General features: G+C 40.8%; 1 protein-coding gene across 2 annotated transcripts in view; it reads left to right on the forward strand.

Moving 5' to 3' along the window:
* The window catches only part of Fam120c (family with sequence similarity 120 member C), a 153,226-nt gene that overhangs the window by 87,022 nt on the left and 51,385 nt on the right, over window positions 1-14,819 (forward strand). For both annotated transcript variants that reach the window (NM_001427708.1, XM_087600110.1), the window contains 5 exon segments: window positions 950-1,049; window positions 1,857-1,933; window positions 2,411-2,688; window positions 3,331-3,604; window positions 4,514-4,685. In NM_001427708.1, coding sequence (NP_001414637.1) covers window positions 950-1,049; window positions 1,857-1,933; window positions 2,411-2,688; window positions 3,331-3,604; window positions 4,514-4,685 — 901 coding nt within the window.

A 14,819-nucleotide genomic window follows, 5' to 3' on the forward strand; every position in this document is an offset into this window, starting at 1 on the left:
GCCTGGGTTCTATAAGAAAGCAAACTGAGCAAGCCAGGGGAAGCAAGCCAGTAACAGCATTCATCCATGGCCTCTGCATCAGCTCCTGACTCCAGGTTCCTCCTGCCTTGAGTTCCTGCTCTAATTTCCCTCAGTGATGAACTGTGTGTGACCTGAGAGTTGTAAGATGAACTAAACCCTCTCCTCCCTACATTGTTTTGGTCATACTGTTTTATTTTAGCAATAGAACCCCTACAGCTCCCAAACCATGGGTCTGGAATTAGGCCTGTGGGTGCACAGATGGCAGCCAACAGAGAGAAGGATGGGAGAGGAAAGAGCCTGTCAAAGATGACTCTTGATGAAAGCAGGTTCTAAGGCCACAGACCTAGAGTGAGGCCTTTGGGTGTGGAGATGGTTACAGCGGGGGGAAGAAAATTGGAAGTTTGGGGAAAGGGGTGCTGGGAAAGGGAGGAAGGGACTAATCCAGGTAAAGTGTCTCAGTAGCAAAGAGAGTTCATGGCCATGGTCTAGAATTAGGCTTGTGATTTGCAGACGAGAGGGAAGGGAGGAAGGGATTGGAAAGAGAAGAAATGACTGACATATTAGGCAAAGGGGATTTACATCTGAAGATTGTTGAAGGCCACAGGTATGGAACTAGGCTTATGAGTTTTGAGGGGCAGTGGATTGGGAGAGGGGCATGCTGTTTGTTTATATTTTGTTTTTGAGACAGCATCTCACTGTATAGCCTTGGATGGCCTGTAACTGACTATGTCAATCAAACTGGCCTCAAACTCACAGAGATCTGCCTGCCTCCAAAGCACTGGGATTAATGTTTTTTTTTTCCCTAGCTAATCTTATGCTTTCTTGGGTCATGTTTCTGTTATCATTTTGACTTTCAATGTGTATATTGTATGAAAAAGACACTCTCATGTTGTTTCTTTTTCTGAAAATCTGATGTTCCAACATCCAGTCTAGGACAGAAGACAAAATAGAACGATTCAAGAAAGCAGTTGAGTACTATTCAGTCACAACCAAACTCTCTTCACTGCCAGTGGGTCCTTCCTTTCTAGGTAAGGCTTCCAGCTGCTGTTAAATTGAGTTTATTCCTTAGGGCTAGAGTGGTGTCCATTGTTTCTGCCTGTGTCCTGCCTTTTCACATTTATAGGTGGACTTTTCTTAGCTTGGGCTTCTAATAGTAACCCTCATTGTGCCCTGGTGCATGTAAAATTAGCCTTGTCTTTGGCAGTAAGCTCAATTTTGAATTCTTCTGTTGCTTACTAGCTGAGTGATCTCTTCACTTCACATTTGTATGAAACATGGCTCCCAATACCTAGTGTGTAGTATTGTTACTGGATTAAATACCAGGTGTAGGATCTCTAGCATGCCACTTATCCATTCTACCAGTATTACACCGACAGATGCCGTCTTATCCACAGAAACTTCATGTCACTTACTGTCTTGATAGAAAGACTTGATTAATTGTTGCCATTGTAAAGCTGACAGATTTATCAAAGTGAACTGAGAACTCAGTTAAAAGGAATTAATATTGAATTTATCATCTAAGGAACAGCTTGTGAATACACCTGTATATAATCTCAGTCTCATGGGCCCAGCTTAGATATCTTGAGGATGTCAAAGACAGTGTAAGGAAACCCCACAAGGTATGAAAAGCCAGATTCATGGAATAGCCTGTGATGGCAATGCTAGGGATCTGACCAGTGGCTCTTTGCATGTAGGGCAACTGCTCTATCACTGTTCCACATCCTCAGATCATAAACTTTATAACAGGTTTTTAATGCAGTGATGGCTTAACAGGATGTAATGAATATGGTAAAATGATTAGGATTGCTGAAGCATAACACTTTTCTTGGCTTCAGGCTTTCGAAATAATCGGCTTGGAAATCCTCCCCTTCCACGGAATCAAATGGGCCCTATTTCTCCTGGAAAGCCAATGGTAAGTGTTTGTTTATTATATAATCATGAAGGGGACAAGGATCACTTGCTTATGTTAAGACTCAGGCTCATTCCTGATTTTTATAATCTGGATTGAGGAGTTAGGATGATTCAGTGTTAATTAGATTATTCAGGTCTTATTGTTTTGTACCTTGAGGCTAGAAGACTATTGAAAGAGAGCATCTAAAATAGTAATCACTGGGACACTCTGTGTGTGTGTGTGTGTGTGTGTGTGTGTGTGTGTGTGTGTGTGTGTGTGTGTGTTGGATAATGTCACAAAATATTTCTAAGAGATCTAGTTTCATTAATTTTCCCGGCTCTGGTAAATTCTATTTAGATATCTTAATATTTTCAGTAGATATTTCATACCTTAACAGTTTCTACTACTAGTATCATCTACTATGTCACAGCTTCTGAAGAAACCATGCTGTTTCCTGCTAAAATGTTAAATAGCTTTTCTGTCTGTTTTATTCTTTAGTTTTCTCGCCAGATGCCCCAGAAAATGAAATATCCACCACCATTTCCAATGGGACCCAACTCATCTCTTCTCTTCTCCCATAGTGTGGGAGAATCCCATGCTTTCTCTGAGGATGCCATGCTACAGGACAGTTCCTTTGCCAATTGGGCTGTTTCTTATGACTCTAATACATCCCAGTTTCCTAACTGCCTGACTTCCAAAACTTCACCTCCTTTGGGACCAGATTCTTCCCATTCCTCTTCCTCTGATGGTGACGAGGCAAATGGAGCTGGTTCTGAGTAAGTGTCAATTTAACAACCATAAGAAACGTGTTCAGAAGAAATGCAGAGAAGTGTATGTTCCTGACTTCCTTTTGTTACTCTTTGCCCTTTATCCTTCTGCAGGTGCTCACTTTCAGATAGCCAGACCATATAGGAAAGGCAGTTGCTTAAGAAGCCCTAACATGGATGTGCTACATAACAATCCTGTTTTTTTTTTCAGTTTGTGAGGAACATGGATTGAAGGTTAAAAGAATTAAAGAATTTATATAGTTGAAATATTGAAACAGTTCATTAGTAAGAAATATAGGTCTCATATACTGGCTTCATTGTTTTTAGACTATAACTCTAAAGAGACAGAGCTATTTTGAGATTAAAATCTTAATTATTTTCTAAGACTATGTGTGGGTAGACTCTAAACATGACATCTTAAAAATATAAAGAATCCAGAGTGACTTCCATGACTTTTTATTCTTTGGTCTGTGTCAGGTGAAGGACAGGGGACAGTGATGATCACTGAGAGGAAAGGTGTCAAGTCCAGTCCTAACCCAGCATCTTGACCATCAGAAAGTTTTGTGTGTCTTCATGATCAGGACTTGAGTGGAAATATCTTTATTAACTTCCCTTTCCTGTCTTATGCTGTTTCTGTTTTTTTTTTTTAAGACAAGTCACAGAAGCAGTTCAACAACAGCCTGGATGGGAAGATCCCAGTGGTGACAGAGGAGCTTGGGTACAGCCTGTTGATGCTGGAGCTTCAGAAACAAACGCAACTGAAAGTGAACCTCACATCCCATCTCTGTTATCTATGTCTACAAGGAACCACATGGATATCACCATTCCACCCTTACCTCCAGTAGCTCCAGAAGTCTTGAGGGTTGCTGAGCACAGACACCGAAGGGGTCTTATGTATCCGTATATTTACCATGTCCTTACTAAGGTGAGGGAACACATCCCTATCTACCTTCCTGTGCTCTGTGTATCTCATAGTTACTGAGACTAAGTTATAAAATCTAGCAGACAAAAGTCTGATAATTGTTATTTTTCTTTCGGGGAAGCAGTCATGGAGATTGAACCTAGGGTCTTGCACATTCCAGACAAGCACCGTAGCATTAAGTAGCATTAAGCTATATCCCCAGCCTACTGATCAGTGTATTTCAAGAGGTATAAGGGAAGCATGTATATTTTTGACCTTCCTTGTTATTAAGGAGCCTCAGAAAAGGAGAAATTAGTAGGAATCGGGACTAAGCTATAAATAAAGATGCTAAGAGAGAAATGTAAATTGTAAAATTTTGAAACAATACTATGTTGATAGGATGGTTCTGGTGGCACCATCTAAGGAGAATCTTTTCTACTTGTTCCTTATCTCTTCTGCTACTTATGAACACCTACTCCCTCCCTCTGGTCTTAACATACAAATTACCAACAAAATGTTTAAACCAGGCATGGTAGCACAAGCTTTTAATCCCAGCAATCTGGAAGCAAAGGTAGGTGGAGTTCTGAGTTCCAGGTCAGCTTGGTCTACAAAATGAGTCCCAGTCCATCCAGAGTTATACAGTGAGATCCTATCTCAAAAAACAAAAAACAAAAAAAAAAAAAAAAACCAAAACAAACAAAATATCTAAGGTAGATTCCCCCTGATAGTCAACTACTCATCAGATCTGAGCTTTACAAATGAAATATAGTTTATAAGCTGGCTATAGTCAGCAGGGCTCCTTCCAGCTTCTTTCTAATCTGAAAATGTCTCTGAATACAAAGAGTAAATTCATTTGATTCCAGAAGCTACGGTTCATTATCTAAACCTTGAAGAATTTCTTTTCTTCTTTTCCCCGGACCATATTCTTTCTAGGGTGAGATTAAAATCCCTGTATGTATCGAGGATGAATGTAACATGGAGCTGCCTCCAGCTGCTCTCCTGTTCCGCTCAGCTCGCCAGTATGTATATGGAGTCCTTTTTAGCCTAGCAGAGACACAGCGGAAAATGGAGCGCCTGGCCATACGGCGACGGTTACCTATAGAAGGTAAGTATTCTAGCTGTTCTAATAATGACAGCTCTCGCTACACTTGGCACAGGGCACACATGCACATGTACACACAGAGCCTGTGCTAGCGTACCATACTTTGGGCTGTAAAGCAACTTTTAAGAAAATGTATCATTTACCAGATTATACATTGAAATAAGAAATATACAACTATAAGCCCCAATTGTGAAATCATGAAACATTCAGAATGTGTATTGCTTTTAAGAACAGTGATGGGTATTTAGCGGGAGTCCCAAACTGGCGGATCCCTGCTGGCAGCAGCTCTCTGCTCCCAAACCCCGTGGGAGGGAAACCTCACCGCCTGGACAGGTGGGCACTCCTGAGGCTGCAGAGCAGAAGAGACCACCAACACTGCCCACCCCTGCCCACATCCCTGGCCCAAGAGGAAACTGTATATGGCCTCTGGGTTCCCGTAGAGGAGGGCCCAGGAGCAGCAGGTCCGCTGCGTCTGAGACACCAGCGGAACCTGAAGGGACCGACCAGATAAACAGTTCTCTGCACCCAAATCCCGTGGGAGGGAGAGCTAAACCTTCAGAGAGGCAGACACGCCTGGGAAACCAGAAGAGACTGCACTCTGTACACATTACTGATTCCAGAGGAAAACACCAAATGCCATCTGCAACCCTGGTGCATGGAAGCTCCTGGAAAGGGCGGCGCAGATCTTCCTGGTGGCTGCCGCCGCGGAGAGCTCATAAGCAACACCCCACGAGCAAACTTGAGCCTCGGGACCACAGGTAAGACCAACTTTTCTGCTGCAAGCGACCTGCCTGGTGAACTTAAGACACAGGCCCACAGGAACAGCTGAAGACCTGTAGATAGGAAAAACTACACGCCCGAAAGCAGAACACTCTGTCCCCATAACTGGCTGAAAGAAAACAGAAAAACAGGTCTAAAGCACTCCTGACACACAGGCTTATAGGACAGTCTAGCCACTGTCAGAAATAGCAGAACAAAGTAACACTAGAGATAATCTGATGGCGAGAGGCAAGCGCAGGAACCCAAGCAACAGAAACCAAGATTACATGGCATCATCGGAGCCCAATTCTCCCACCAAAGCAAACACGGAATATCCAAACACACCAGAAAAGCAAGATCTAGTTTCAAAATCATATTTGATCATAATGCTGGAGGACTTCAAGAAAGACGTGAAGAACTCCCTTAGAGAACAAGTAGAAGCCTACAGAGAGGAATCGCAAAAATCCCTGAAAGAATTCCAGGAAAACATAAATAAACAAGTAGAAGCCCATAGAGAGGAGACGCAAAAATCCCGAAAGAATTCCAGGAAAACACAATCAAACAGTTGAAGGAATTAAAAATGGAAATAGAAGCAATCAAGAACGAACACATGGAAACAACCCTGGATATAGAAAACCAAAAGAAGAGACAAGGAGCTGTAGATACGAGCTTCACCAACAGAATACAAGAGATGGAAGAGAGAATCTCAGGAGCAGAAGATTCCATAGAAATCATCGACTCAACTGTCAAAGATAATGTAAAGTGGAAAAAGCTACTGGTCCAAAACATACAGGAAATCCAGGACTCAATGAGAAGATCAAACCTAAGGATAATAGGTATAGAAGAGAGTGAAGACTCCCAGCTCAAAGGACCAGTAAATATCTTCAACAAAATCATAGAAGAAAACTTCCCTAACCTAAAGAAAGAGATACCCATAAGCATACAAGAAGCCTACAGAACTCCAAATAGATTGGACCAGAAAAGAAACTCCTCCCGTCACATAATAGTCAAAACAGGAAACACACAAAATAAAGAAAGAATATTAAAAGCAGTAAGGGAAAAAGGTCAAGTAACATATAAAGGCAGACCTATCAGAATCACACCAGACTTTTCGCCAGAAACTATGAAAGCCAGAAGATCCTGGACAGATGTCATACAGACCCTAAGAGAACACAAATGCCAGCCCAGGTTACTGTATCCTGCAAAACTCTCAATTAACCTAGATGGAGAAACCAAGATATACCATGACAAAACCAAATTTACACAATATCTTTCTACAAATGCAGCCCTACAAAGGATAATAAATGGTAAAGCCCAACATAAGGAGGCAAGCTTTACCCTAGAAGAAGCAAGAAACTAATGGTTTTGGCAACAAAACAAAGAGAAGAAAAGCACACAAACATAACCTCACATCCAAATATGAATATAACAGGAAGCAATAATCACTATTCCTTAATATCTCTCAATATCAATGGCCTCAACTCCCCAATAAAAAGACATAGATTAACAAACTGGATACGCAACGAGGACCCTGCATTCTGCTGCCTACAGGAAACACACCTCAGAGACAAAGACAGACACTACCTCAGAGTGAAAGGCTGGAAAACAACTTTCCAAGCAAATGGTCAGAAGAAGCAAGCTGGAGTAGCCATTCTAATATCAAATGAAATCGATTTTCAACTAAAAGTCATCAAAAAAGATAAGGAAGCACAGTTCATATTCATCAAAGGAAAATACCACCAAGATGAACTCTCAATCCTAAATATCTATGCCCTAAATACAAGGGCACCTACATACGTAAAAGAAACCTTACTAAAGCTCAAAACACACATTGCACCTCACACAATAATAGTAGGAGATTTCAACACCCCACCCTCATCAATGGACAGATCATGGAAACAGAAATTAAACAGAGACGTAGACAGACTAAGAGAAGTCATGAGCCAAATAGACATAACAGATATTTATAGAACATTCTATCCTAAAACCAAAAGGATATACCTTCTTCTCAGCTCCTCATGGTACTTTCTCCAAAATTGACCATATAATTGGTCAAAAAATGGGCCTCAACAGGTACAGAAAGATAGAAATAATCCCATGCGTGCTATCCGACCACCACGGCCTAAAGCTTGTCTTCAATAACAATAAGGGAAGAATGCCCACATGTACGTGGAAATTGAACAATGCTCTACTCAATGATAACCTGGTCAAGGAAGAAATAAAGAAAGAAATTAAAGACTTTTTAGAATTTAATGAAAATGAAGGTACAACATACCCAAACTTATGGGACACAATGAAAGCTGTGCTAAGAGGAAAACTCATAGCTCTGAGTGCCTGCAGAAAGAAACAGGAAAGAGCATATGTCACCAGCTTGACAGCACACCTAAAAGCTCTAGAACAAAAAGAAGCAAATACACCCAGGAGGAGTAGAAGGCAGGAAATAATCAAACTCAGAGCTGAAATCAACCAAGTAGAAACAAAAAGGACCATAGAAAGGATCAACAGAACCAAAAGTTGGTTCTTTGAGAAAATCAACAAGATAGATAAACCCTTAGCCAGACTAACGAGAGGATACAGAGAGTGTGTCCAAATTAACAAAATCAGAAATGAAAAGGGAGACATAACTACAGATTCAGAGGAAATTCAAAAAAATCATCAGATCTTACTATAAAAGCCTATATTCAACAAACCTTGAAAATCTGCAGGAAATGGACAATTTCCTAGACAGATACCATATACCAAAGTTAAATCAGAAACAGATAAACCAGTTAAACAACCCCATAACTCCTAAGGAAATAGAAGCAGTCATTAAAGGTCACCCAACCAAAAAGAGCCCAGGTCCAGATGGGTTTAGTGCAGTATTCTATCAGACCTTCATAGAAGACCTCATACCAATATTATCCAAACTATTCCACAAAATTGAAACAGATGGAGCACTACCGAATTCTTTCTATGAAGCCACAATTACTCTTATACCTAAACCACACAAAGACCCAACAAAGAAAGAGAACTTCAGACCAATTTCCCTTATGAATATCGATGCAAAAATACTCAATAAAATTCTGGCAAACCGAATCCAAGAGCGCATCAAAACAATCATCCACCATGATCAAGTAGGCTTCATCCCAGGCATGCAGGGCTGGTTTAATATACAGAAAACCATCAACGTGATCCATTATATAAACAAACTGAAAGAACAAAACCACATGATCATTTCATTAGATGCTGAGAAAGCATTTGACAAAATTCAACACCCCTTCATGATAAAAGTCCTGGAAAGAATAGGAATTCAAGGCCCATACCTAAACATAGTAAAAGCCATATACAGCAAACCAGTTGCTAACATTAAACTAAATGGAGAGAAACTTGAAGCAATCCCACTAAAATCAGGGAATAGACAAGGCTGCTCACTCTCTCCCTACTTATTCAATATAGTTCTTGAAGTTCTAGCCAGAGCAGTCAGACAACAAAAGGAGGTCAAGGGGATACACATCGGAAAAGAAGAAGTCAAAATATCACTATTTGCAGATGATATGATATTATATTTAAGTGATCCCAAAAGTTCCACCAGAGAACTACTAAAGCTGATAAACAACTTCAGCAAAGTGGCTGGGTATAAAATTAACTCAAATAAATCAGTAGCCTTCCTCTACACAAAAGAGAAACAAGCCGAGAAAGAAATTAGGGAAACGACACCCTTCATTATAGATCCAAATAAAATAAAGTACCTCGGTGTGACTTTAACCAAGCAAGTAAATGATCTGTACAATAAGAACTTCAAGACGCTGAGGAAAGAAATTGAAGAAGACCTCAGAAGATGGAAATATCTCCCATGCTCATGGACTGGCAGGATTAATATAGTAAAAATGGCCATTCTACCAAAAGCGATCTACAGATTCAATGCAATCCCCATCAAAATACCAATCCAATTCTTCAAAGAGTTAGACAGAACAATTTGCAAATTCATCTGGAATAGCAAAAAACCCAGGATAGCTAAAACTATCCTCAACAATAAAAGGACTTCAGGGGGAATCACTATCCCTGAATTCAAGCAGTATTACAGAGCAATAGTGATAAAAACTGCATGGTATTGGTACAGAGACATGGTATATGGTACAGAGACAGACAGATAGACCAATGGAACAGAATTGAAGACCCAGAAATGAACCCACACACCTAAGGGCTCTTGATTTTTGACAAAGGAGCCAAAACCATCAAATGGAAAAAAGATAGCATTTTCAGCAAATGGTGCTGGTTCAACTGGAGGTCAGCATGTAGAAGAATGCAGATCAATCTATACTTATTACCCTGTACAAAGCTTAAGTCGAAGTGGATAAAGGTCCTCCACATCAAACCAGATACACTCAAACTAATAGAAGAAAAACTAGGGAAGCATCTGGAACACATGGGCACTGGAAAAAATTTCCTGAACAAAACACCAATGGCTTATGTTCTAAGATCAAGAATCGGCAAATGGGATCTCATAAAACTGCAAAGCTTCTGTAAGGCAAAGGACACTGTGGTTAGGACAAAACGGCAACCAACAGATTGGGAAAAGATCTTTACCAATCCTACAACAGATAGAGGCCTTATATCCAAAATATACAAAGAACTCAAGAAGTTAGACCGCAGGGAGACAAATAACCCTATTAAAAAAGTGGGGTTCAGAGCTAAACAAAGAATTCACAGCTGAGGAATGCCGAATGGCTGAGAAACATGTAAAGAAATGTTCAACATCTTTAGTCATAAGGGAAATGCAAATCAAAACAACCCTGAGATTTCACCTCACACCAGTGAGAATGGCTAAGATCAAAAACTCAGGTGACAGCAAATGCTGGCAAGGATGCGGAGAAAGAGGAACACTCCTCCATTGTTGGTGGGATTGCAGACTGGTACAACCATTCTGGAAATCAGTCTGGAGGTTCCTCAGAAAATTGGTCATTGAACTGCCTGAGGATCCAGCTATACCTCTCTTGGGCATATACCCAAAAGATGCCCCAACATATAAAAAAGAGACGTGCTCCACTATGTTCATAGTAGCCTTATTTGTAATAGCCAGAAGCTGGAAAGAACCCAGATGCCCTTCAACAGAGGAATGGATACAGAAAATGTGGTACATCTACACAATGGAATATTACTCAGCTATCAAAAACAATGACTTTATGAAATTCGTAGGCAAATGGTTGGAACTGGAAAATATCATCCTGAGTGAGGTAACCCAATCACAGAAAAACACACATGGTATGCACTCAGTGATAAGTGGTTATTAGCCCAAATGCTTGAATTACCCTAGATGCCTAGAACAAATGAAACTCAAGACGGATGATCAAAATGTGAATGCTTCACTCCTTCTTTAAAAGGGGAACAAGAATACCCTTGGTGGGGAATAGAGAGGCAAAGATTAAAACAGACAACGAAGGAAACACCCATTCAGAGCCTGCCCCACATGTGGCCCATACATATACAGCCATCCAATTAGACAAGATGGATGAAGCAAAGAAGTGCAGGCCGACAGGAGCCGGATGTAGATCGCTCCTGAGAGACACAGCCAGAATACAGTAAATACAGAGGCGAATGCCAGCAGCAAACCACTGAACTGAGAACGGGACCCCCGTTGAAGGAATCAGAGAAAGAACTCGAAGAGCTTGAAGGAGCTCGAGACCCCTTATAAACAACAATGCCAAGCAACCAGAGCTTCCAGGGACTAAGCCACTACCTAAGGACTATACATGGACTGACCCTGGACTCTGACCTCATAGGTAGCAATGAATATTCTAGTAAGATCACCAGTGGAAGGGGAAGCCCTTGGTCCTGCTAAGACTGAACCCCCAGTGAATGTGATTGTTGGGGGGAGGGCGGCAATGGGGGGAGGATGGGGAGGGGAACACCCATAAGGAAGGGGAGGGGGGAGGGATTAGGGGGATGTTTGCCCGGAAACCGGGAAAGCGAATAACACTCGAAATGTAAATAAGAAACACTCAAGTTAATAAAAAGAAATTACAGTGATGAACTTTGAGAATGTAGGACTTTATCTCATAGTCTGTCTTCCTCAGTGAGGTTTTTGTTTTAGAATATGATGCTGTTGGTAGTGGACATTATTAGGTTGTTTAAACTATAGAATGACTTAGTCAAATTAGTATATTCAAAAGAATCTCGTGGGTTTCTACTTCTGTGAAGGTAAATTAGATATACTTTCCTTATTCTTCTTGCTAAGTATAACTAATATTCTAGAACATTGTATGTAGGGGAAAGCACCATAAGATACTCTAGAAAGTAGAGACTGTTTGGTGGTGACCTTGGGCCCTAGGAATGCTTGAGCAGTGAGTTCTCTGGATTTGCTTTTAATCTTTATATCACAGACTGGATATTACACACGCTGACAGGGAAACTGGAAGTATGAACCACTGTAGACCAATACTCTCTGCCTGTAAGCCAACCTAGTAACAGACTTATTTTTATTTTTACATAAAAACTGCTCTACTTGAGCCAAACACCACAAAAGAAATAGTGGTTCACCCTCACCCTTACCGTCACCAAGAAAAACCTTACAACTATCTTCCACTCGCAGGCTATAATGAAATGTATTGCTTTACCAGATCCTGTTGAGGAGGTGTCAGGAAAGGTCAAATGAGAAATCAAAGCATACTCTTACCTCTTACACCCGCCAGCAATGCATGCCCACCTTCACATACTACAACAGTCACAGAATGCCTGCCCAAATATAAGATGAGAATAAATTAAAACTCACATGTTTGGACTTAAACTGAAAATTCTTTATCATACCAAGAATCATGAAGTTTTCAAGTGCAGATCTCAGACAGATTAGAAAGAAAACAAACACCACGAAGCTAATTAGAGAATTTCAAAGCAACTTTCATAGAAAAAGGTTTTTTGACAAACAATTAAAGACATACTCAAAATAAATTGAACATAGAAATCCAGCAAGATGGCTCAGTCGATAAAAGGGAAGATCCCTGGAACTCATGGTGAAAAGACAGAACAACTCCTGAATGTTCTTCTCTGATCTTCACACACACACACACACACACACACACACACACACACACACACACACACACCATAACATTTTAAAATTAAAAAACAATATTTAAAGGATCAAATGCAAATTTAATAAACAATAACAAAAAGAACCAACCCCACAATAACCAAATTAAAACCCTTGCCAGTTGCACATCAAATCATTGAAAGACTGGAACAAATACTCTCACACTGAAAGCAGACAAGGTGGCAAGGTGGCCCAGTTAGGGTAAGAGGATCCATAGGCAGGCAACAGAGTCAGGGATAACCCCAGATCCAGTTGTTGGAGGACCCACATAAAGACCAAGCTGCACATCTGCTACATATGTGCAGGGGACCTAGGCCCAGCCCATGTTTGTTCCTTGGTTGGTGGTTCGGTCTCTGGGAGCCCCCAGGGGTCCAGGTTAGTTGAATCTTGGTCTTCCTGTGGAGTCTGGATTCTTTTCAGATCCATCAGTCCTTCCCACAACTCTTCTACAAGACTCCCCAAGTTTCATCTCATGTTTGACTGTGAGTCTCTGCATCTCTTTCCATTGGCTGTTGCAGGAGCCTCTCAGAGGACAGTTATGCTAGACTCCTGTCTACAGGCATGACAGAGTATTATTAGTAGTGTCAGGTATTGGTTCTTGTCCATGGGATAGATCTTAATTTGGGCCAGTCATTGGTTGGCCCTTCCCTCCATCTCTGTTCAATCTTTGTCCCTGCACATCTTGTAGCAGGACACATTCTAAGTCAAAGATGTTGTGAAATGCTGTCCTTATCCTTCCACTAGGAGTCCTGCCTGGCTACAGGAAGTGGCCACTTCAGGATCCATATCCCCTACTGCTAAGAGTTTCTTCTGGAATTGCCCCCATAGACACCCTTGGGCTTCCAACTATCTCAGGTCTCTGGCATGTCCTAGAGATTGCTCCTTCCTCCCACCTCTGATTTCAGTTCTCTCTTCCCTGCTCTCTCTATACCTGATCCCTCCTTGCCCCCATGTCCTACTCCCTCCCCAACACCCTTCTCTCACAGTTAACTCCCTCCATCCAACTCCAATATCTATTTCATCTCCCCTTCTGAGAAAGAATTAACCATCCTCCCTTGGGCCTTACTTGTTATTTGGTTTCTTTGGGTCTATGGAATGTATCATAGGTAGCCTGTACTTTATGGCTAATATCCACTTATCAGTGAGTACATACCATGCATGTCATTTTGGGTCTGGGTTGCCTCACTAAGGATGATATTTTCTAGTTCTACCCATTTGCCTGGAAAATTCATAATGTACTTTTTTGATAGCTGAATAGTATTCCATTGTGTAGATGAACCACATTTTCTATATCCACTCTTTGGTTGATGGACATCTGAGTTGCTTCCAGTTTCTGACTATTATGAATACAGCTGCTATGAACATAGTGGAGCACGTGTCCTTGTGGTATGGTAGAGTATCTTCTGGGTATAGGCCGTGATGAAATATCATGACCAAGGTAACCTATAAAATAAATGGGCTTGACGTTTTCAAAGAATTATTAAAGTTCATGATGGTGTTGGTTGAACAAAGGCATAGTGGCCAGAACATCTTTATCTTTAAGCAGGAGGCAAAGAGAGAGCCCATGGGAATGGCAAGAGTCTTTGGAAACTTTAAAGCCCATCCCCACTGAGATACCTTCTCCAACAAGGCCATACCTCCTCATCCTCCTGAAACAGGTCGCTAACCAGGGACCAAACATTCGAACATATGAGCCTATGGAAACATTCTCATTTAAACCACCATAGCAACATATGATTATTTTTCAAATAAGATTCTTTAGTAATAAAGGAGAACTAGGTTAATTTTTTACAAGCCAAATGGCTAAAGGCAGTTGATACCAAAAGAGAATGGTAAAAGAATAAGTCTTGGAATACCAGAAAAGAAGAAAAAAACAGTAAAAAAAAGACAAAAAATAATTGATAAATATAATAGACACCTTTGGAATTTCCAAATTGCATTTACTGGGATAAAAATTACAACACTTTCAGCGTATATACAGAAGCCATTTAGGGCCAGGGAGATGGCTTAGCAGCTAAAGGCCTGCTACCAATGACAACCTTAGTTTGAGTCCCAGAACTCATATGGTAGAAACAGAGAACCACTTCTATGGGCAGACTGTGGTATGAATGTACCCACTCCAAACACATACTAACTGAACAAATAAACATTTCTTAAAGAGAATATATTTTAGACAGTCGTAAGTGGAGTCCATTTAAACTGACAAAATGTCAATATCTACTAATATAATTTACTTATTTCCTTATTTAGTTTTAATGCTAAAGACTCAACAAGGCCTCGTGGATACCAAACATACACACTGCCACAGAGCT

The sequence above is a fragment of the Rattus norvegicus genome, chromosome X, assembly GCF_021556685.1.
Source record: "Rattus norvegicus strain SHRSP/BbbUtx chromosome X, alternate assembly SHRSP_T2T, whole genome shotgun sequence".
Taxonomy (NCBI): Eukaryota; Metazoa; Chordata; class Mammalia; order Rodentia; family Muridae; genus Rattus; species Rattus norvegicus.